General features: G+C 45.8%; 1 protein-coding gene across 1 annotated transcript in view; it reads right to left on the bottom strand.

Annotated features, from left to right (window-relative positions):
- Nucleotides 1–9,151, bottom strand: part of LHFPL6 (LHFPL tetraspan subfamily member 6) — a 34,641-nt gene extending 25,490 nt beyond the window's left edge. The window contains exon 1 of the mRNA XM_081855753.1: nucleotides 8,484–9,151. Coding sequence (XP_081711879.1) covers nucleotides 8,484–8,880 — 397 coding nt within the window. The 5' untranslated portion in view covers nucleotides 8,881–9,151. The remainder of the gene's footprint in view (nucleotides 1–8,483) is intronic.
- Nucleotides 9,152–23,197: the final 14,046 nt, after the last annotated feature.

Genomic DNA, 23,197 nt, shown 5'->3' with positions numbered 1-23,197 from the left:
AGAAAAGGGTAAGTTCAACGTTGTTATTATATGAAGTAATAAAGAAGACGGGGTGTCAGCGTTCTATCCCTGTTTTGCCCTATTTGTCGCCAACCTGCTGTACGAGTTGCACCATCTTTATTAATGGCACAGATTGAATTTTTCTAGCAAAGAATGAGAAGCTGGCAGGAATATTCCTCTTCTGCCTGCTCCTTCCTCAAAATAACACTCTTCCAATGGCCAGTTGTCCTGCAAGCACAGAGGTGAAAGGAAGGTCCCATGCAGGAAAATTAGAAAAATTAGTTGCATATCCCTGCTTACGAATACAGTGGTGCCCCGCAAGACGAATGCCTCGCAAGACGGAAAACCCGCTAGACGAAAGGGTTTTCCATTTTGGAGGTGCTTCGCAAAACGAATTTCCTATGGGCTTGCTTCGCAAGACGAAAATGTCTTGCGAGTTCCTGCGGGTTTTTCCCCTTCCCCCCCTTTTTCTAAGCCGCTAAGCCGCTTATCTGCTTATCCGCTAAGCCGCTAAAAGCCGCTAATAGCGCTAATCCGCTAAGCCGTCAATGGGCTTGCTTCGCAAGACGAAAAAAACGCTAGACGAAGAGACTCGCGAAACGGATTAATTTCGTCTTGCGAGGCACCACTGTATATGAAACTGCCTTATACCAAATCAGATCAGGGAAGTTTTTAATGTGTGACATTTTAATGTACAGTGGTACCTCGGGTTACATACGCTTCAGGTTACAGACTCTGCTAACCCAGAAATAGTACCTCGGGTTAAGAACTTTGTTTCAGGATGAGAACAGAAATTGTGCTCCGGTGGCAATGGCAGCAATGGGAGGCCCCATTAGCTAAAGTGGTGCTTCAGGTTAAGAACAGTTTCAGGTTAAGAACGGACCTCCGGAACGAATTAAGTACTTAACCTGAGGTACCACTGTATTTTTAATCTTTGCTGGAAGCCGCCCAGAGTGGCTGGGGAAGCCCAGCCAGATGGGCGGGTTACAAATAATACATTTTTATTATATTATTATTATTATTGGTCCATCCTAGCCCAATGCTGTCTACTCTGACTGGCAGTCTCAGGCTATTTGCCCCATCAGCTCCTTCTCCTCCCTTTTATTTGGATATGCCAGGAATTGAACCTGGAAAAGCACGGGCTCCATTTGCGCCGAGCGGCAGTCCCTCCCCACCACACCTCTTTGTTCTGGCACTGACATGTTGATCTCCCTTTTCTTTCTTTTCGCTCCAGCTCCCTTCCCTTCCCCTTCTGTTGTCTTGTCTTTTTGAGTTTGTAAGCCTGAGGGCGGGGCCTCCTTCTTCTTTTCATTTATGTACCCTGCCTGTCTGGGCGCTGTGTGCTGAATTTTAATTGCGGCGAGATGCTTTGAGAGATGTGCTTTTTTTGTCTGAAAAGCAGAATAAAAATATAATAAGGGAGAGAGAGAGAGAGAGAGAGAGAGAAAGAAAGAAAGAAAGAAAGAAAGAAAGAAAGAAAGGGAGAGATGTCTCATAACAGAGGCAAACACTAGCAAACAAAACCACATATGGACGACACATTGGGTTGTGAGCGTTCCTCTGCCCTTCAGGCACTGTAATGAGCCTTCAGGGGATTTTCCAATATGTGCATCTACAATGCTTGCACAATAAAAAGCTGCTATTAGTAGCTTTGCTATGGAAAGCTATTCAGGGCTGGCTGGCTTGCTCATGTACTCCAAATGCCATGGAACAAGGGTAGGCAACCTAAGGCCCGTGGGCCGGTTCCAGCCCAATCGCCTTCTAAATCCGGCCCGTGGATGGTCTGGGAATCAGCGTGTTTTTACATGAGTAGAATGTGTGCTTTTATTTAAAATGCATCTCTGGGTTATTTGTGGGGCACAGGAATTCGTTCATTATTTATTTTCAGGCCCCCCACATGGTCTGAGGGACGGTGGACCGGCCCCCTGCTGAAAATGGTTGCTGACCCCTGGATTACAGCTTCACCTGATGAGACGCAGCCATGAAATTTGGCAGACGGGTAGCCGAAAGCGCTCCGACAATTAAAGAAATGTGTGCAAACTTTTAATAATAATAGTAAATTTTATTTATGCCCCGCCCTCCCCAGCCAAGACCGGACTCAGGGCAGCTAACACCAAATATAAAAACAATTGATTGAAAGACAACTTAAAAACAAGATTAAAACACAACACTAAAATGCAGCCTCATTTCAGTAGGAACTCAAATCAAAAACTTTTTGGGGGATGAAAACGTCAAGTCTTTTATTTGTTTTACACGAAGCACCCAACATTTGGGCCGTCTCCAATGGGGAGCAAGCAAATTGAAGCAAGATGTTTGGAGCCTAGGGTATTTGTGACCTCTTTTTGCCTTGAATTCGCAGGCGGAGGGGCGCTTCAAGTCTCCCTCCACACATGCAAAGCCTGCATTCTGCAAAGGCACTTGGGTTTGCCTCCTTTCCTCAAGCAAATCCTGAACTTTTTACAGAGGTACCTCGGGTTAAGTACTTAATTCGTTCCAGAGGTCTGTTCTTAACCTGAAACTGTTCTTAACCTGAAGCACCACTTAGCTAATGGGGCCTCCTGCTGCTGCCGCGCCACCGGAGCACGATTTCTGTTCTCATCCTGAAGCAAAGTTCTTAACCTGAAGCACTATTTCTGGGTTAGCAGAGTCTGTAACCTGAAACATATGTAACCTGAGGTACCACTGTATTGGGGTAGCCATGTGTTCCCCACGAGCTACAGCTCTGAAAATGCACATCAGAGAGTCCAAGACTATACCAACTCCTCCTTTCAGGTAGCCTTGAGGTGGGAGACATTTTGGGGAGAAAGGGATGGTGGATGGCACTAGGGGAGGAAAGTGTTTGGAAATAGGACGAAATTTTAGGAAGAGGGAAACTGGAAGGCACATTTGTTCACCAAAGAGAGGGAGGGATTAGCTCAGGGGTTAGCAAACCTTTTCAGCAGGGGGCCGGTCCACTGTCCCTCAGACCTTGTGGGGGGCTGGACTATTATTTTTAATAGTCTATTACTTAATAGACTATTATTAAATGAACAAATTCCTATGCCCCACAAATAACCCAGAGATGCATTTTAAATAAAAGCACACATTCTACTCATGCAAAAACACGCTGATTCCCGGACCATCCCCGGGCCGGATTGAGAAGGGGATTGGGCCGGATCCGGCCCCCGGGCCTTAGTTTGCCTACCCATGGATTAGTTGATATGCGAGAGAGATATGAAAAAGCCAATCTAGAGAATGAGGGAAAGGGAATGGAAAAGCTTGCTGGGGAGGCTTCATAAAGGAAACGACTTTTAAAGTCTCTCCTCTTACAACTTACTACGTGAGCAGTATCAAAAGCAGCAAGAGAGCTCTCCTGTTGCTTTGGCGCTCCAAATTTAGCAGTGCAGCAGCAGCCTGCACAGGAAATAGCATTTATACCCCCTTTCTCTCTCTCTGAACCCATCCTCCTCCCGGCCTCAGCCAACTTTACATCAGAGGCGTCCCTAAGTGACTCTCTCTGGTCTCAATATCAAGCCCTACAGTGAACTGCCTGTCCCACGCTAGGGAGGGCAGGGAGAGCAATGGCCCACGAGGGGCACGGACGTGGGTTGCCATGGGAGCAAGCCACCCCTGTTCTTTTTCATGCAGGTCGCAGCGCTGCCACCGCCGCACGTGTGAGCGTTGAGGAATGGCAGCGCAGCCAAGCAAATCTGCTCCACAAAATGGATCGGGTGCCTGGGTTTCCACCATCTTGTTTTCAAGCGAAACCAGCAACCTCTGGAATGCGTGAGCCCATGCAGAAGACAGCACACAGCCAAATATTTCCTTTTCACAATACCCAAGGGTCTAACTGCTCGCAGATTTTTATTCTCCAAATCTCTCACTTGATCCCAGAGTGTAGCCAACCAAGTATGGTTTTCACTTGCGAAACCACATGCCGTAATAAGTAAGTCTGTGTTACAGGCTCTTGATTTTTTAAATGTTATTTATTGTTGCTAATATTAAGTAATAATGCTATTCTTCTAGAAGCGGGCTGGTAGTTCGGAAGTTATTAATAAGGATTAGGCTAAATCCAGACGAAATAAAAAAACAACAACCTTAGGTTAAATATTTTAGAAGGAGCTTAAAGGAATGATTGTTGCATAACTATTTAAAGCATGCATTATATTTCAACATCAGAGGAACTGGAAGAGAAGAACTTCATTCTCCTATCTTAATGCCATTGTTTTTTCTCCTGTGTAGGTGCCTGCCTTTTCATGAGAAGCACAATTTCTCTTTCATGAGATGTTAAAGAGACCCTCCTAACTTTCCCCTCTCAATTTCCTCTTTTTAGATGTCATGTATGTATAATTGGACTTGTATGAGGTATGTATTTGGATACACATTTCTGAGCACTTCTCCTCGTTTCTGAAAATACGCAAGCATGGGGTAGCATTTAAACTCATGGTTCCCAAATTCTGCCATATGTTCCCCCATTCCACACCGCCCCCCCCACTGAGCTACAGGTTGAGAACATCAGGTAGCAGTGGCGTAGCGTGGGGCGTGCAGGGGGGGCCGGCCGCACCGGGCGCAACATCTGGGGGTTAGGGTTAGGGGGCGCAAATCCACGGGTTAGGGGGCACAAATCCACGGGTTAGGGGGCGCAAATTACTTGCCTTGCCCCGGGTGCTGACAACCCACGCTACGCCACTGTCAGGAAGGGAAGAGCATTTGCTCCCAATTCCCTGGGCATCGCCTAATGGATGGAGGTGCAAGGGGTTAAGCATCATTAACCAGGGTTGCCTTCCTCACAAGACTGTCTATTGATTGGTGCTTTTCATTCAGTGGTTGCCAGGGGTGTCGTCTGTGGATGATGTTTTGACTGGAGGGGGTGGTCTCTGGGTGGCCGCCATAGTTGCTGCAATTGTCATGCTTGTGGCATAGCTAGTCTTCGGACAAGGAAGCCTAGGATACTTGCCAATCTGCATAGGTGCAACTTCCACCTTAGTGTGCTGTAGAGTAGGGTTGCTTATCAATTTATCTTAGGGTTACCAGATGTTCCCGGATTTGCAAATCTGTCCCCGGACAAATTCCGTCCCCGGAATGTCCCCAGATTTACAAATTTGTCCCCGGGAAACATGGCAGCGGCAGCCTCAGCAGCCAGTTGGCTCTGGCTGGCTTCAGGATCTGCTTGCTGCCACCGCCACTGCCGAGGGGGAACCAGGGACATCCGTCGGCACAGATCTCCTGCCCCCTTCTCCCTTTGTTTTGACAGATCAGGGGAGGCTCGGGAGTCGCAGGCGGGCAGCCGTTGCCCAGGAGGGGCGCAAGGCGCGCAGTTTCTCTGCCAGGCAAGGTGCAAAGCCCTTCTTTCACACCCTGTGAAACATAAATGTGCAGAGTTTTTTAAAAACTGGGAAACCCTGCGACTCCCAAGATCAGTTTAAACAAAGGGGAAAGGGGGAAGGAGATCGGGGGAGGCTCGGGAGTCACGGGCGGGTGCCGTTCCCCATTTTTAAAAAAACTCAGAGCACTTATGTTTCACAGGGTGCGAAAGAAGGGCTTTGCACCTTTATACAATATGCATGTGTGCTTGGGCCCAGGGCCTTTTGCCTCACCATCCCCACTACTGACTCCCTGTTGCTAGTCAGCTTCAAAAAAAAAAAAAAGTGTCCCCGGATTCATAGAAAAAAAATCTGGTAATCATCTTTTAGCTACAAGAAGTAACCTAAATGGTGAAATGTGAAGAGATACCCATTATAACAGTGGGTGGCGGGTGGCGCTGTGGGTAAAACCTCAGCGCCTAGGGCTTGCCGATTGCATGGTCGGCGGTTCGAATCCCCGCGGCGGGGTGAGCTCCTGCCGTTCGGTCCCAGCTCCTGCCCACCTAGCAGTTCGAAAGCACCCTTAAGTGCAAGTAGATAAATAGGTACCGCTTTATAGCGGGAAGGTTAATGGCGTTTCCGTGCGCTGTGCTGGTGCTGGCTCGCCAGAGCAGCTTCGTCACGCTGGCCACGTGACCCGGAAAGTGTCTTCGGACAGCGCTGGCTCCCGGCCTCCTAAGCGAGATGAGCACGCAACCCCAGAGTCAGACACGACTGGCCCGTACGACGGGCAGGGGTACCTTTACCTTTACCCATTATAACATGCAGAAGCCCTAAAACAAACCGAACGGTTTGAGGTACATATCCTGAATTCATGTTGGACCTTTCAGCTAAACAGGCCTGCAGACCTCTCATTGCTAGAGATGCAAAACTAATTATATAACAAGATTATTTGGTGACAGATTTAAAGCACCGGGGTCCTGTAGCTTCTTTTGAATTTTAGTGCCTTAAAACACAGAAAGAGAGATTGAGAGAGAGAAAAAAGAGGAGAGGAGATGAATTTTCCTGTTCTTCCTGTTTGCCCAAATAAACTTCAAACTGCTAAGCTTCCACATGAGGGTACAGCGCTGCGTCCCTCTACTCTCCAAAAAACAGCATGCCTACAACAACATTCTGACTGTGTAACCATTGTGTGGGACAGGCTGAATGACAATCACAGGAATGCAAAGCATTGTTAAGATACTGTTAAATTAACAGAAAAAATTAACTGGCCACACATAGCCCAAGGCAAGGCAGTCTGGAAATCGGACTCTTTCGCAGCTTGCAGTCAAAACTCAGGACATGGAATTTATGTTCCAACTGAGGGCAATGCTCAGTGCAAGTAAAGCCATACACAAAACAGAATATTGAACCGTGGATGTGGCATTCATTGCCTCTTCACCAGTGAAAGGAGGCTCCTGGTGGATTTTTCCACTGCCCTAAATCGAAGAGAGATCTAATTTAACAGCCTTTTTCCAACTTAAATTTTGTAAACAAAGTTAAAAATGCATGCCGTCTTGAATTTTATATACTGCGTTAGTATCTGAAGCTTTACCCCAAAGCCAAAAGTAGCTGAACGGAAATACTGTGGGGGGGGGGGGTGTGCAATAAAATACACTCAGTGTGGATAGAATATTATGAAATTTGAAGATTGGCTTGGAAACTATTTTTAGAATTACTTGTAAATATTTCAAGACACAACAACTACCGTAATAGCACACACTTCCCTGACATTATTTAGATTTTAAGAGGGAAAGTGACAGCACTGAAAACCACTGCGGATAACTGTTGGAGAAGCTGTAGACATAAATATAGGTGCGTCCTCTAGACAGTTACCAAAAAAACTGCACTACAACTTTGATTTTAGATTTGATTAGTACTGCAACCATTCCAGTTGTCCATCTTGACTTATACCGTGTTCATTTTCTTAATGTCACTAAGGAAATGCTACAGCTATCTATCAGTGCATTTCTAAATAATAAAAAATAAAAAATGGGGGGATATTACAGAAAAATAGTAGTAGGGGGCATTATGCAGAAAATGTTCTGCCTCCACACACCCTATCACTACTTTGTGTACACTTTAATCAGGTTTGGATTGGTGAAGAAAATGAACCAGCAGTAGCAGCCAGAAACATGTCTCTGTACTTTTGAGAATGCAATTGTCATTTGTTAGCATTCTCTGGCCTTGTTCATCCCCTGCTCAAATTGCAACCCAGAGTTTTCCGCAAAGATAGGTATCTTCAAGAATGCTAGCTAAGGTGGAGGCAATGCAGCTGTTGGGAAGCCAAAATCACTCTTCTCCATTGCAGGATCACAAGTTTACCACAAAGACAAAGGCTACATCGTAAGAACAGGGGAAATTGGAGTTTTTGATCAAGTTTTTCCTTCCACAACAGCAGCTGCAGAGGTTGGAATTAGAAGCAGTTGTGGAGTGGAAGGAACACAAAGAAGTAGGGAGTGCTGTTGCCACAAAAAAGAGAGGAAAAGCTAAAATTAAAACCATATGGTCAGAAAGAGTAAAACTGAGTATTCAAGACACTTTTTTATATATAAAAAGGAGAGGGAAAATATGCAGGATTTACCTACAAAACATGATACGAGCTGCAATCCAATATGTGTTTACCAGTAAGGAAGTCTGCAACTCTACACATGAACCTGACTGAGAGCAAAAAGTCCTAATAAAACACAGAGGACCTTATTTCCCAGTAAAATGTGGATACAATCGTGCTGCTTGCTTGCCTCATTAAAATCAATAGGGCTTTCTTCCAAACAAACATTAGGACTGGGCGACCAGTCAAATACCCTTTTCCTGTACGTACTGTAATGGCAGAAAAAAGGAATCTGCTACTTCATGAGCCGTAGCTTAGGACTAGCTCTGAAACAGCTCCGTTCTTCCATATTGTCAAAAACACACACACACAAAAACCCCACAGTACTGTAAAAGCAGCGCACTCGCTCGTTTGAATGTTTAGAAATCGAGATGTGCTGAGAGCAGCCCTTCCCATTCCTAACCGAGTGCAAATGTCAGATCCGGCAGAAAATTTAACATACAAATATATTCAAGCCACAAAGACAATTCCGCAAGGAGAACAACATAGGCACTGTTTTCTGTACTGGCGGAAAGGCGGGTTCCATGGTCAAAAGTTCACTGGTTACTCACCACCTAAGAACTGGAGTCCTCCAGCCACCCTGCCCACAGTCCTGGAGATAAGCTCTGACACACAGCATCCCATGAGTGCCGTAAGGGCCACCAGGAGGAGGAGACCGCAGCCCAGACCCGTCACCACCGTGCAGATCCTCCACTCCACGCTTGGGATGGCCTGGAAGGATGCATAGCGTCCACACTGCTCCACCATCACCGTGATCTGGAGGTTCTCGTCTCGTACTGGATAGGAGCATCTCCGGAAAGTGCCAAAGGACACCGATTTCTCCAGCTGAGAGCCCAGCAGCCAGTAAGGCATGAAGAAGCCCACGCAGGAAACGCCGGCACAGAGGAAGGAGAAAAAAGCCCATACTACCCCAGTACAAGTAAGGCTAGACGCCATTTTCCCAGTCATTGCTCCCCGCCCCACACAGCCGTGTCAAAAAAAAGGAGGCCGGGGACACGATTTCGCCGTGCGCCGTGAGGGTTAGGAGGACATTTGCGCGGGTAACCCAAAGGCCTCTAGTCTCGGTAATGTTGCGGTCCAACAGAATCTTCCAGAACAGCCATCGTATTTGGTTCTTTTATCATCCAAAGTCACCTTCCTGGTGCGGTGGAAAGTTTTCTCACTCCTCTCAATGCGTTCTGCCCTATGTTAGCTGTGGTAGTTGTAATAAGAAGCAGTCAGGGAGGGGAGGGCGGGAAAAGGAAAGGACAAAGGAAAAAAATATTATCAGCAAATAACATCAACTTGCTCCTGCAAAAAAGGAATGGGGAAAGGGGGAAAGGATACTGGGATGGGAGTGGAATTTTTCGGCAGACAGAAGGCGAGAGGAAAGAGAACAAGGGGGGTTGGGTTAGGGTGGGGCAACCAATTCCAGTTCTGGGTGCTGCTGTTTTCAAAGCAGAGGGGTAGGGGGTAGTGTGAAGAATAATAATAATAAAATAAAATTTTATTTATATCCCAGCCGAAGCTGGGCTCAGAGCAGCTAACAACAGGAAAATAATACAACATTCTAAAATCATTTCATTATAAAATCAGTTCAAATCAAATTAATGGCAACCATTGGGCTAGAGTTCTGTGAGGACTGCCAAAGGAGGGGGTCAGAACAATAATAAAATTTTATTCATTTTATTTATTTTTATTTACAGAATCCATCAGCGGACATGACTCTCTGCCTGCTCTGCAACAGCTCAGTCAGCCGTCCATCCAGGGCAGCAAACTGACACACACACACACACACACACACACACACGGAGACCTGTGCTTTTGACAGCATTGTGATGTGCAGAAATCAGTAGGTGAAGCCTTTCACAGCAGGCAGACTTCATCACCTGCTAATATCTGCACATCTGGTGGCTGTGGAAGACAGAGTTAGGGAGGCCAGGTGAAAAGTTGGCAACCCCTCGCACTCGCCTCCTGTAAGACAGGGGTCAGAATCAGTGTTTAATTGCATGGGAATCAATGTATGAACAGCAAGGTGATGTCATTTCTCAGAGGATAACTGGAGTACTTAGAAAAGAAATCAAAAGAAAGTGGTCTATATGACTGCCTTTTCCCTGCTGCTCCTGGATGAGTAGAGGGCCAGGTGGAGCCTTTTTGGGTCCTAAACAAAAATCTGCCCTTGCTTTTCTTCACAAATGTAGAGAGGGGGAATCTGTTACCAGGGCAGAATAAACAAGAGGGGCTTAATTATATTGACTGTAGTTCAAAGTGGTGAAAAACAGGCAGGAGAATGAAAGGGTGGGCTTGATGGAATTTGGCAACCTTGTGGAGAAAACTTGGCTGATGCCCCTTCCCACAAAAGCGAAGCAAATTAAGACCCAAGGCATACAGTGGAGCCTTCTTTAAGCACGCCCAGATCTACCCCACGCCTCCTTTTGTTTTTGAAGCATCTACTTTGGTGGCTAGGGAAGCGGGTGGCGCTGTGGGTTAAACCACAGAGCCTAGGGCTTGCCGATCAGAAGGTCGGCGGTTCAAATCCCCGCGACGGGGTGAGCTCCTGTTGCTCGGTCCCTGCTCCTGCCAACCTAGCAGTTCGAAAGCACGTCAAAATGCAAGTAGATAAATAGGTACCACTCCGGCGGGAAGGTAAACGGTGTTTCCGTGCGCTGCTCTGGTTCGCCAGAAGCGGCTTCATCATGCTGGCCACATGACCCAGAAGCTGTACACCGGCTCCCTTGGCCAATAAAGCGAGATGAGAGCCACAACCCCAGAGTCGGCCACGACTGGACCTAATGGTCAGGGGTCCCTTTACCTTACTTTGATGGCTGCCTAATTTCAAAGAGGCTGTAATGGTCAGAAATCCCCAGGGCTTCCAGACAACCTGTTTATCCAGCATTCATCCAAACGGGTGCTTAGACGGTGCAGGATTTTTAAGGAGCATTCGTTGGCGGGGACTTTAGACGACGTCGCCTCCCAAGTTCCGCTGCGATCCCCCCCCCCCCGCCACTTTCCTTACGGCAAGAAATCCAATCTTCTTGGAAACTTCCCATTGCGCAACCCGACTTCGCCGGCACGCTTTCCAATCCCACCCCCAAAACTGGAAGCGCCCCTTTCTCGGAAGAATGCGGGAGGATAGACAACCAGAGCAGAGCCGCCTTTGGCAAAGCCTTCAAAGGAGGAGGGGGCGGTGGGGACACCCCCAAAGCCACCAAGCAGTGGCTTTTATCGCAACGCCAACGTGGGTGCAAGCAGCAGCAGCGCCCAGTGGCCAACTGGACTTGCTGGGAAGTTTGATCCCGCCTGTCCCGAGCACGTTAGGGAATGGATCCAGGGCCTGGGATTGAGGGGTGGGGATCGGGGTGGGGGGGGTGCGAGCCCGTGGGGTGGGGGTGATGGTCGGGAGCCCGCCCCCCCCTTTGGAAGAACCAGCAGCGCGCCCCCACCCAGCTTTACGCAGCAGCCCTTCTCCCGGGCCGCTGTGCGCGCTGCCAGCCCGAGGCGTTGGCGAGGGTCGTGGGGGGCTTTGGGGGGCTTTCCGTCTCCTGCCCGCCCCCCCACCACCAGGACAACGCGACTCGTCGCTAACCTCTGCAACACGGGCCCGCATGGACGCTGCCAAGTGCGGCCTTTCTGGGCACCCGAGGAGGAGGAGGAGGTGGAGGAAGCGGTGCCGCCGTCGCCGTTCCTCCGGCGATGCTGCTTTCGCTGGCGTCGCCGGGCAGGGCTCTAAGAGGCGTGGGCGGGCCGGGGCAGGGTCCCTAAATCCCGGAGCGCGGAGCTCCGCCCCTGCCATCCCGAGAGGGAGGGAGGGAGGGAGGGAGGGGGAGAGGGAGAAAGGGGAGGGGGAAGCCTGGCGCGCAGCCTTGTAAGGCGAAGAAGGACGGGGAAGCCAGGCGCGCCCTCGAGGAGGCGGGAAGGCAGGGGCGCATCTCCAGCAGCGCGCCAGCTTGGGGGGTGGGGTGGGGGGGAAATCGCGTTGAAAAATATTGGGGGGGGTGTCAATCACCACCAAAAAATAGTTACCCCGCCGAAAAAAGCGGCGGACGGACGGGGGGGTTTGAATGATGACCTTGCGATGGGTCGATGGTTACCCATTTTGCAGAAACGCATTGCGCGCTCCATCGTGGAATGAATGGCCGGGGGGCGTTGGGGTTGGGAAACGTTGATCCTGGCTGCTGCTGCTGCTGGCAAAGGGGTACCCAAAGATGGTGAGGGTGGGTGGGAAGGAATTCTGCCCACCTTTCCCCCCCTCCCACACCAACTTCATTAACAAGGGGACCCCAACATTGGGGACCCTCTCCAAAGCTGTGCCAGAGTTCCGCAGTCGTTTGGCAGCGCTCTGGGTCATGGAGGAATCAGACGCGGGGTTCGTAGTGGACACCCACAAATCGAACCTTGTCCATGTCGCTTCCAACCGGTGCCAAAGTTTGGCAGAGAAAACCTCATGTTTTGCTTTTTTAAAAAAATAATATTTATTAAGGTTTTACAGGTTACAAAAAGAGAAAACACCAAGTTAAACAAAAACTAAACAACACATCACAATATAGGAAAAAAAGAATAGAAAAAAGAAAAAAATATTATAAAAAACAGAAAAACCGAAAAGTAGAAACAATTAAAAAAAAACACGAGCCTTCCCATAACTTATCTTTCATTTGCTTGTTTCCTTGACCTCCTCGCACCTCCCTTTTTTGTATTCTAGTTTGGTTTGCTATTTCAGCAAATCCTTTCCATCTTTCCCAATTTTTATCCTATAATTTATCTTAATATAATGTAGCTTTACCTTTCCTCCTTTCATCTATTAACAGTCTATTTTTACTTAGTCCTTTATAATATTTCTGCTAAAGCCACATAACTTCATTCCAGCCTCCTTCTAACATTCCTTAATTTTACAATGTTTCTGTAAATAAGCTTTAAATTTCTTCCAATCTTCTTCCACCGACTCTTCTCCCTGGTCTTGGATTCTGCCAGTCATTTCCGCCAGTTCCATGTAGTCCATCACCTTCATCTGCCATTCTTCCCGGGTGGGTAAATCTTGTGTCTTCCGAAAACCTCATGTTTTGCAGCGACCTACACACTGAGTAATTGATAGCCTAAAACCCAACATTCTCCGATTTATTTCTGGACATGGGTGTAGCCAGGATATATGGGGGGGGGGTGCAGGACCAAGTTATTGGTCGTGCAATTGGTCAGTTAAGCATTTTTATTTATTTACTTTATGGAGAGCAGCTGCACCCCCTGGCTGTGCCCATGGATTCCCACACACACTTTTAGAAGTTGATGGTTTGAGAGATAGGTTAGTAACAATTAATAAAGCATTTTATATTAATTAAGTAAACAATGAAGGCACTGTGAAATTTTTCAACATACTCATTTAGGATGCCCAAAGAGCTGTGCGGATAAATATGTGTTTACTATAGATAACCACCTGGAAAAAAATGGAATTACAGCTTTGATTGTTCATTTAACATGGATGTTGTGTTCATTCCAGTTGTCATGTACTTACCTTGGAGACCAGGAATTGAATCCCACCACTCACTCAGCCGTGAAACTCACTGGGCGATCTTGGGCCGTCCACCATCTCTTAGCCTAACCTACCTCAAAGGGTTGTTGTGAGGAGGAAATGGAGAGGAGGAAAAGAACCTTGTTCACCAGCTTGAGCTCCTTGGAAGAAAAAACATGGTATATAAATGTAATAAATAAATAATAGTCAAAGCTAAAATATCATTCACATTTTTCAAGAGGACAGTCCATAGGAAGAACATATATTTATGTACCTCTAGCATGCTCAAATTGGTAGAGGTTTAGAGCGTCTTCCCATTTTTATTTTAAAGCAATGAAAGGGAAGTTCAGAGGGACACGGGTGGCGCTGTGGGTTAAACCACAGAGCCTAGGACTTGCCGATCAGAAGGTCAGCGGTTCGAATCCCCGTGATGGGGTGAGCTCCCGTTGCTTGGTCCCTGCTCCTGCCAACCTAGCAATTTGAAAGCATGTCAAAGTGCAAGTAGATAAATAGGTACTGCTCCGGCGGAAAGGTAAACGGCATTTCCGTGCGCTGCTCTGGTTCGCCAGAAGCGGCTTAGTCATGCTGTATGCCAGCTCCCTCAGCCAATAAAGCAAGATGAGCGCCACAACCCCTGAGTCGGTCACGATTGGACCTAATGGTCAGGGGTCCCTATACCTTTTTAAGAAGAAGAAGAAGAAGAGTTTGGATTTGATATCCCGCCTTTCACTCCCTTTAAGGAGTCTCAAAGCGGCTAACATTCTCCTTTCCCTTCCTCCCCCACAACAAAACAAATTCCTTCCAGTAGCACCTTAAAGACCAACTAAGTCAGTTCTTGGTATGAGCTTTCGTGTGCATGCACACTTCTTCAGATTTGTTTTGTTTTGTTTTGACTATGGCAGACCAACACGGCTACCTATCTGTAACTCCCCCACAACAAACACTCTGTGAGGTGAGTGGGGCTGAGAGACTTCACAGAAGTGTGACTGACCCAAGGTCACCCAGCAGCTGCATGTGGAGGAGCGGGGAAGCGAACCCGGTTCCCCAGATTATGAGTCTGCTGCTCTTAACCACTACACCACACTGGCTCCACACTTTAAGGGAAGTTCATGGTATTAGTTGTCACATCTTAAAATGTAAAATAAATTATGCCCAATAAAAAGTATGTCCAAGTACTGGTAATTATTAAAAATTGTTTGAAAATAACATATAAACCACATTAAGTATGCTTCCTATAAGTTGGTCCTAATTAAATATTTTAGTTCATCTACATTGGCTAATGGGGGGGGAGGGGTCAGAAATACTGCATATAAAATTAACATGGCACTTGTTTAGTTTTTAGTTTTGTTAGTTTATTAAAATTAAGTCAAGCATGCTACATCAGATCTCTCATCAATTTAGAGTGGAGATAAAAATTCCAGAAAAAAATATATCGGTTTCCTTTTTTTAATTCAAAATGTTTCAGGAAACACACACAGTGCCTCCCAGGCCAAGCAAAATGACAGGTCTGACCTGCCTCTTTGGCATCCCATGTGTAGGTTTGTTAGTTAACACAAAAACCCTGTTGAGCATGAAGCATGGATTCTGTGCGTGTTTCTACATGCCAAGTTTTAAAACAGGTGTAGGAGGGCACACTTGCACTTGAAACACTGTACAGTATGCTGCCTTGAATATGCATACCAACTTTTAAGTCTAATATCACTCTCAGCCTTCAAATCGCATTGTTTCATATTTTGACATCTTGCCTGGCCCCTTTTGGAAGTGGGTTTTGGGGATCACACCTTGAGAGAAGTCCAGCAGGCATGTTTACGTTTAAAACATCAACCTATGTTTTAGGTATGTATGGAAGTGAGAGCTGGACCATAAAGAAGGCTGATTGCCGGAGAATTGATGCTTTTGAATTCTGGTGCTGGAGGAGACTCTTGAGAGTCCCATGGACTGCAAGAAGATCAAACCTCTCCATTCTGAAGGAAATCAGCCCTGAGTGCTTACTGGAAGGACAGATCCTGATGCTGAGGCTCCAATACTTTGGCCACCTCATGAGAAGAGAAGACTCCCTGGAAAAGACCCTGATGTTGGGAAAGATGGAGGGCACAAGGAGAAGGGGACAACAGAGGACGAGATGGTTGGACAGTGTTCTCGAAGCTACCAGTGTGAGTTTGACCAAACTGCAGGAGGCAGTGGAAGACAGGAGTGCCTGGCGTGCTCTGGTCCATGGGGTCACGAAGCGTCGGACACGACTAAACAACAACCAGCTTGAATCCCAAATCCATTTTCAAAAACAGGAGAGAGAAATGTAAAACAGGTGGTAAATGCAGCAATTGAAGTGAGACTTCTTGGATAGTGTTTTTTCCTAGCACATTGAAGCACACGGTCCATGAGGCAGTTCTGCTGGCCAACCGCGCTGACATTTCATTGTGCCTGAGGTAAATTCTCAGCTGACAGCTACATTAAATGGGAGTCAAAACCTGCCACCTGAGCTGGTATTTTTTGACTTGTTTTGGGGTAAGATCATCTTTGACTTGGGATCAAATCTGGGGAGGGGTATATGCTGGGAGCTTTTTTTCAGTCGGAACTCTCCAGAACTCAGTTCCGGCATCTCTGAGATGGGTGCCATTGCCATTATAAGTGAACAAGGGTGAGTTCCAGCACTTCTTTTCTGGAAAAAAATAGCACTGGGAATATGAGACAACTGTGGAAGGGGTTCTGATCAAGTGCTCCTGCCTGCTGGCCTGGAAGACTCTCTGACTTGTCTATTTCTCTTTGAGCGCAAATGTACAAGTATCAGCTAGAAAAAGGAGCTCCTCAGGGCGTTACCACATTATGTATTTGCTGAGCATTCACCCTGATTTGTTTGCCGGAAGCTTAGGTGACTGTGGGCTATTTAATGAGCGATCCACCTGATTTGTTTGCTTGGGAGACTAAGCGAAAATGTGTAAAAGTGTTAGTCCATGCTTCGCACTGCATTTCCCTGATTGCAAAAAGCCTGGTCTTTTGTTTGTTGCACAAGAGTTCCCAATCAATTATAATTGTGCGACTTATAATTGTGCCCAAAAAATGGAAGCAAGAAGAGTTACCAACGATTGAAGAATGGAGGATGAAGTTAATGGACTATGCAGAATTAGATAAACTAACTGGAAGGATTCGAAACCGGCGAGACCAGAAATTCACGGAAGACTGGAGTAAATTTACGGACTATTTGAAAAGTAATTGTGAAGAACAAACGACATTTGTAGGGTTGCAAGAAGTTTTGTGAGGAGTATTATTAGAAGTATTGTAAAAATGGACAAGGGGGAGGAGGATGATTTGTTAAGAGATGTAAAGGCAATATAAAGTTAAGAAATGCATAAGAAGTGGTTAAAACGGTGGATCATCTGCTCAGATTAAAGAAGTCTTTAAAAATGACAAAAAGCTAGGGTTTCAGGTGGAGAAATCGAAATTGGAAACAGAATTGTTGGAACCAAAAACTAAGGTACTTTCAAGAATGTATAACTTGCTGTTAAAATGGAATACACAAGATGAAATGGTTAAATCAGCTATGATAAGGTGGGCACAGGACATTGGGTATAATATTATGTTTGAGGACTGGGAAAGGTTGTGGACCACTGGGCTGAACTTCACTGCATGTAATGCTTTGAAGGAAAATGTAATGAAGATGATATATAGATGGTACATGACCCCAGTTAAACTTGCCAAGATATACCATTTGTCTGATAATAAATGTTGGAAATGTAAAGAAAATGAAGGAACATTCTTTCACCTCTGGTGGACCTGCCCTAAGGTGAAGGCCTTCTGGGAAATGATATATAATGAGCTGAAAAAGGTATTTAAGTATACCTTTACCAAGAAACCAGAGGCCTTCCTCCTGGGTATTGTCGGCCAGAAGGTGTTAAAGAAGGACAGAACATTTTTTATGTATGCAACAACGGCAGCAAGGATACTCATCGCTAAGAATTGGAAAACCCAAGAACTACCCACACTGGAAGAGTGGCAGATGCAACTGATGGACTATATGGAACTAGCTGAGATGACTGGCAGAATCCGAGACCTGGGAGAGGAGAGGGTCGAAGAAGATTGGAAGAAATTCAAGATTTATTTAAAAAAATACTGTAATTTGGTTGAATGTTAAGAAAGGATGCTAGATCATAAATAATTGTGCACCACTAAAATAGAAGGAATTAAGATGATAAGTAAATTTGAGGAAAAATTATAAACCTATTGGAGAATTTATAGATTATATTTAAATGAATTTGACACAAGAGTGTAAACAAGATGATAAATTGCTGGCAAGAATTGAAAATGATGCAAATGAGAGCGGGAGGCGTGAGGGAGTCCATAGATGTCAAGAAAAGATGTTATGATATATGTTATGCTGTTTTTATTTTTGCATTTATGTTTAAAACCCAAATAAAATATATTTTTTTTAAAAAACGGTGGATCATCAGAGGTGCTGATGGAAGTCTAAAAAGATTGTATAAGTGATAAGTTTTGTGGTACATTTTATAATTTATATGTTAAAATTAATAAAAAATATTATTAAAAAATAATAATTGTGCGACTTGAAATTGCAGGAATATGTGATTGAATCCCACCTGAAAATAGCCATCCGTCTGGAAGCGGCCTCACATCCTTTTGCTAAAAAACAAAAACAAAACAGGACTAGGAGAAAGGAGAAAGATGCCTGCTGAAAATGTCAGTATCACTTTACCCGAATTGACAGGTTCTCATGCTTAGCCACTGGATACACACAGCTTTGTTTGCGGAGATCTCAATCATTCATCAGCCCAACAGATAGGTGGTCTTGTGTGTGTGATCATTCAAAAAAGCGAGTGAGTTTAGGAAAGCAAACATTTGAGAAACACTCCACTCTAAATGCGCTCTCACAAAGAAGTGTCAGGGGACTCATTTTCCGCATGGCAACGTTCACAATGTGAACTGCGGAAAGTAGTTCGTCCCATAATTTTTCTGCATGCCATCATCATTGTACACACACGCACACAAAAAACGCTTCCGGAAGAGAGACAACTTTGGTTGATTCCACACTCGAGCTTTCTGGAGCTCTTGAGGGACTGCTTTTCTACAATTAGAAAAGATGTGCTGTTCTTCAGTTCTTTGTGACGCCAAGGTGAGACATTTGCCATAAGGGTTGTTGGTGTGACTACACTCGCAAGTGTGACGAGATCATTAAAAGTGATGAGATAGGTGACACTTCTTTACACATCAGAGCTCACGAGAAAGCCTTTGAGCACGGATGTGAAAGGAACAATTATTTGAGGCTGAACAGATGTCTGCACAAATTATGTTGGTTGTTTATGCATACACCATTTTCTGGAGTTCTATAATCCACGCTGAAAGACATGATGATAAAGCAGCTTGCTTGAAGAATCAGGTTTTGCTAGTCAAAACTCTGTAGGTGGCCTGGTGTATTCTGATGAGGTGTCTCTTCAACTGGATGCAGAAGCAGTATTTTAAATTTGCCCTTTTAGTAGAGGAATTGTTCAGGAAGCAGCTATCGTTTTGCATTGCCATATTGTAGGTAGGCAGTTTCAAAGATTCTGTGAAACTCTCATGCTCAGCACCCACTAACATTGTTGTGCCTGACTGACAGTATTGAACTGCTAACTGTATGGATTATACTGTTTTTGATATGCATCTTTTGGGCAACAACTCTTGAATGCTCCTAACAGTACAAAGCAACATGGCTGATTCATAGCTCAGGATATGTGCATTATATGCGTGGTGACTGGAAGGCACCAAAGTGTGGTCAAGAATTAGGAAAATGTACAAGTGACCAGCTCTGAGAACACCTATGACGATGCTGATGAGAATTGGATCTGCCCTGCAGGTGAATAGTCACAGAAGCATGACGTATGATACTGACTTGAGCCAGCAAACCAAAGCCTAAGTTATTGTTAATTGTTTAAGATGTAAAGTTACCGGTACATACATATTGTCATGTTTTATGCTTATTGTGGCATTATTGGGGAAATGGCAACCTTACCCCCAATGTTTTTGGCTCTTTGTACATATGATAGTCAGGCAGGGACATGGGTGGTGCTGTGGTCTAAACAGCTTAGGGCTTGCCGATCAGAAGGTTGGCGGTTCGAATTCCCACAACAGGGTGAGCTCCCTGCTCCTGCCAACCTAGCAGTTCAAAAGCACGTCAAAGTGCAAGTAGATAAATAGGTACCACTCTGGCAGGAAGGTAAACGGCGTTTCCATGCACTGCTCTGGTTCACCAGAAGTGGCTTAGTCATGTTGGCCACATGACCTGGAAGCTGTCTGCGGACAAACGCTGACTTCCTCGGCCAGTAAAGCGAGATGAGCACCGCAACCCCAGAGTCGTTCGTGACTGGACCTAACAGTCAGGGGTCCCTTTACCTTTACCTTTACCTATGATGGTCATACCTCTACAGTAGACATTAACTGACAGAAAGCAATTGCCAAGTTGCTAATAGATTTCAAATTGTTACGGCTTAAACCGGGGCCAGCTCAATACATTTTTTTCCTTGAGGTGAACAACAAAACAGCTCTCTCTCACCGCCAGGTAAGAAGGGGTGAGTGAAGATGTACATCAGGATGAAGGAGTGGATAAATATCTCCATTGGGAACAGGAGTGGGGATCAAATCAATCTTAATCAATGGTTGACGTGGGAATCAAAGATTGTTGTGGGATTGAAAGGGGCCCATCCTGAATCACACTGGGTGAGGGCAAAGCCCAGGAGACCCCAGCAGTACCTCTTATTTCCTGAGAGGGCACTGTAGAGACAGCATGGATGCTGCTGAAAGGAGGTGTGAGATATGGCCTCGAAGGACAGCTCTACAGCTATCTGTGAAACTCTCATGCTCAGCACCCACTAACAATTTGAAATCCCTATTTTCACCAGAGAAATGTTGGAGGGTCCATAACTTTTAGTGTCACAAGCTGGTGTAAGTAACCAAGAGATTGATTAGGATGTCTCTGGTCTGAATTGTGCTTTTGGTATGAACTTATTAGGTAGCTTTAGGCAGGGCCCTCAAAACCCCATTCCCAGAGCAAGGATAATAATACAGATCTATTTCACAGGGTTACGGTAAGAATTACAATATAATACATGTGGAGTGCTTTGTATACTCCAGAGCACTATATAAATGCTAATTCTTCCAGAGAGGTAGCTATGTCAGTACACTGCAGTAGAAGCAAATCTTTGAGCACCGTAATAACTGGCAAATTTATGGTGGCAGAACCTTTCATGACCCACTTTGAGCCCACTTTGTCTAGGTTGAAACAAGTCTCTTAATTAAGACTTAATAAAAAACAGATATCACATAATGCACAACACATTAATATGTCACTACAAATAATATATAACCCACAGAAAATATTATACTATTAATACAGACACTTCCTAACAATTAATATACATATGTGTGTGTGTTCTGGTCAGGTTTATTTTAGTAATTACTGTTCCATAAAATGATGAAGAGTCTGTTTTTCTTTACATTTATTGGCCTGAGGACTGCAAATTATTGAATGCAAAGTATGTTAACTATGGAGACAGCAATTTATCAGATTTTTCTAATCTAATCTCTCAAATTCCAGGAAAATGCAACATCTCTCTTAACCGAGAGATGTTGTTTGCAGATGATGTGGCCTTGACAATGCACTCTGAGGAAGCTCTACTGAGACTCATCAACTGTCTTGCGCAAATTTGGCCTCGCCATTAGCCTGACAAAGATCAACATCCTGGGTCAGGACGTCATCAGAACTCCATGCATCAGCATTGGTGACAAGTCTATTGGCAAGGAAAATGTGATGCTAACCATCAATACAAAGATGAAGGTCTGATAAACATAACTGTACAGAACAATCTTAAATTTGCAGAGGAATATATCCTTTGGAATTATATACTCAAGACATGGAATCTAACAAAGGGACAATATGCATGGACTTTTCGTGTCCTTACTATGGCAAGAAGACGGGTATTGATGAACTGGGAAAATAAAAACACAACTCCCTTTAATGATTGGATTAAAGATATGGTATGTACAAACTCACTACACATGAACAAGTTGTGCACCAACATAGACTTGCCATGGACAAATTTAACAATTTTTGGAATTCATTTTTGTAAATACCATATTAGATTAAGGTCTGGTTAATTACAATAACAACTCCCCTTTTTGTAATGTACACAGTATCTTTTATTGTTCTGTTTTGTTTTCTACATGGGTACTATTTCTTCCATATGTGCTGTGTAAGAAAGATCTGGAGCGTTACATGGCAGGACAGCCTCGAACAAATATGTGTTCACCCAAGCCCACATTCCCAGCAAGTCCAGTCAAAGGCGATTATGGGGTGTGGTGCTCATCTCATTTTCAGGCTGAGGGAGCCGGTGTTTATCCAGAGACAGATTTCTGGCTCGTGTGGCCAGGATGACGAAACCGCTTCTGGCACAACCGAACACAGTGACAAGTGCCAGAGAGAACAGAAATGCCGTTTACCTTCCCGCTGCAGGGGTACCTATTTATCTACTTGCGCTAGTATGCTTTCAAGCTGCTAGGTTGGCAGAAGCTGGGACAGAGCAACAGGAGCTCACCCTATTGCGGGGATTTGAACTGCCGACATTCCAATTAGCAAGCCCAATTAGCAAACTTTTTCAGCAGGGGGCCTGTCCCCTGCCCCTCAGACCTTGGGGTGGACGACGAACTATATTTTTTTGGGGGGGAGGGAGAAATAATTCCTATGCCCCACAAATAACCCAGAGATGCATTTTAAATACTGTGGATGCTAGGGTTGCGAATGTGATCCGTGTGGGATGCATGTTCGCAACCCGCAGTGGCATGTCTGTGAACGCGCGTGTTGTGATTCGGCACTTCTGTGCACGCACAACCTCCGAAACCCGGAAGTAACCTGTTCCAGTACTTCCGGGTTTCAGTGGGTCCGTAACCTGAAAAAACGCAACCTGACTGTAAAAGGACACATTCAACTCATGTAAAAACACGCTGTTTGCTGGACTGTCTGCGGATCAGATTTAGAAGGCGATTGAGCCGATCCGGCCCCCGGGCCTTAGTTTGCCTACCCATACCCAAGAGGCTCAGTGCTTTAGACCACAGCGCCACCCGCCTCCCTCATACAGTGGTACCTCTAGATACGAACGGGATCCGTTCCGGAGCCCCGTTCACATCTAGAAGCAAACGCAACTACCGACGGCACGCCTGCGCACGCACGCGTCGCTTTTTGCTGCTTCTGTGCATGCGCGTGACATCATTTTGAGCGCCTGCGCATGCGCAAGCGGCGAAACCCGGATGTAACACGCTTCGTTACTTCCGGGTTGCCACGGAGCGCAACTTGAACGCGCTCAACTCGAAGTGTATTCAACCCGAGGTATGACTGTACAGTGGTACCTCGGGTTACATACGCTTCAGGTTACAGACTCTGCTAACCCAGAAATAGTGCTTCAGGTTAAGAACTTTGCTTCAGGATGAGAACAGAAATCGTGCTCCGGCAGCAGCCGGAGGCCCCATTAGCTAAAGTGGTGCTTCAGGTTAAGAACAGTTTCAGGTTAAGAACGGACCTCTGGAACGAATTAAGTGCTTCACCCGAGGTACCACTGTACCCAGCTTTCCTTGTTGGACTACAACTCCCAGCATCCTTAGCTAGCAGGACCTTTGGTCCAACAGCAGCGAGTTTGAGGAACAGTGCCGGGCGGAACTCTTTGTCTCCGGCCGCGGGGAGGGGGAGGGAAGCGGTGCAGCGACGCTCCCGGTCCGGGTGACGGCGCCGCCTCCGCCACGGCGGCCTCC

The sequence above is a fragment of the Podarcis erhardii genome, assembly GCF_964252035.2.
Source record: "Podarcis erhardii genome assembly, chromosome: 3".
Lineage (NCBI taxonomy): Eukaryota > Metazoa > Chordata > Lepidosauria > Squamata > Lacertidae > Podarcis > Podarcis erhardii.
This window is presented reverse-complemented; position numbering and strand designations above follow the sequence as displayed.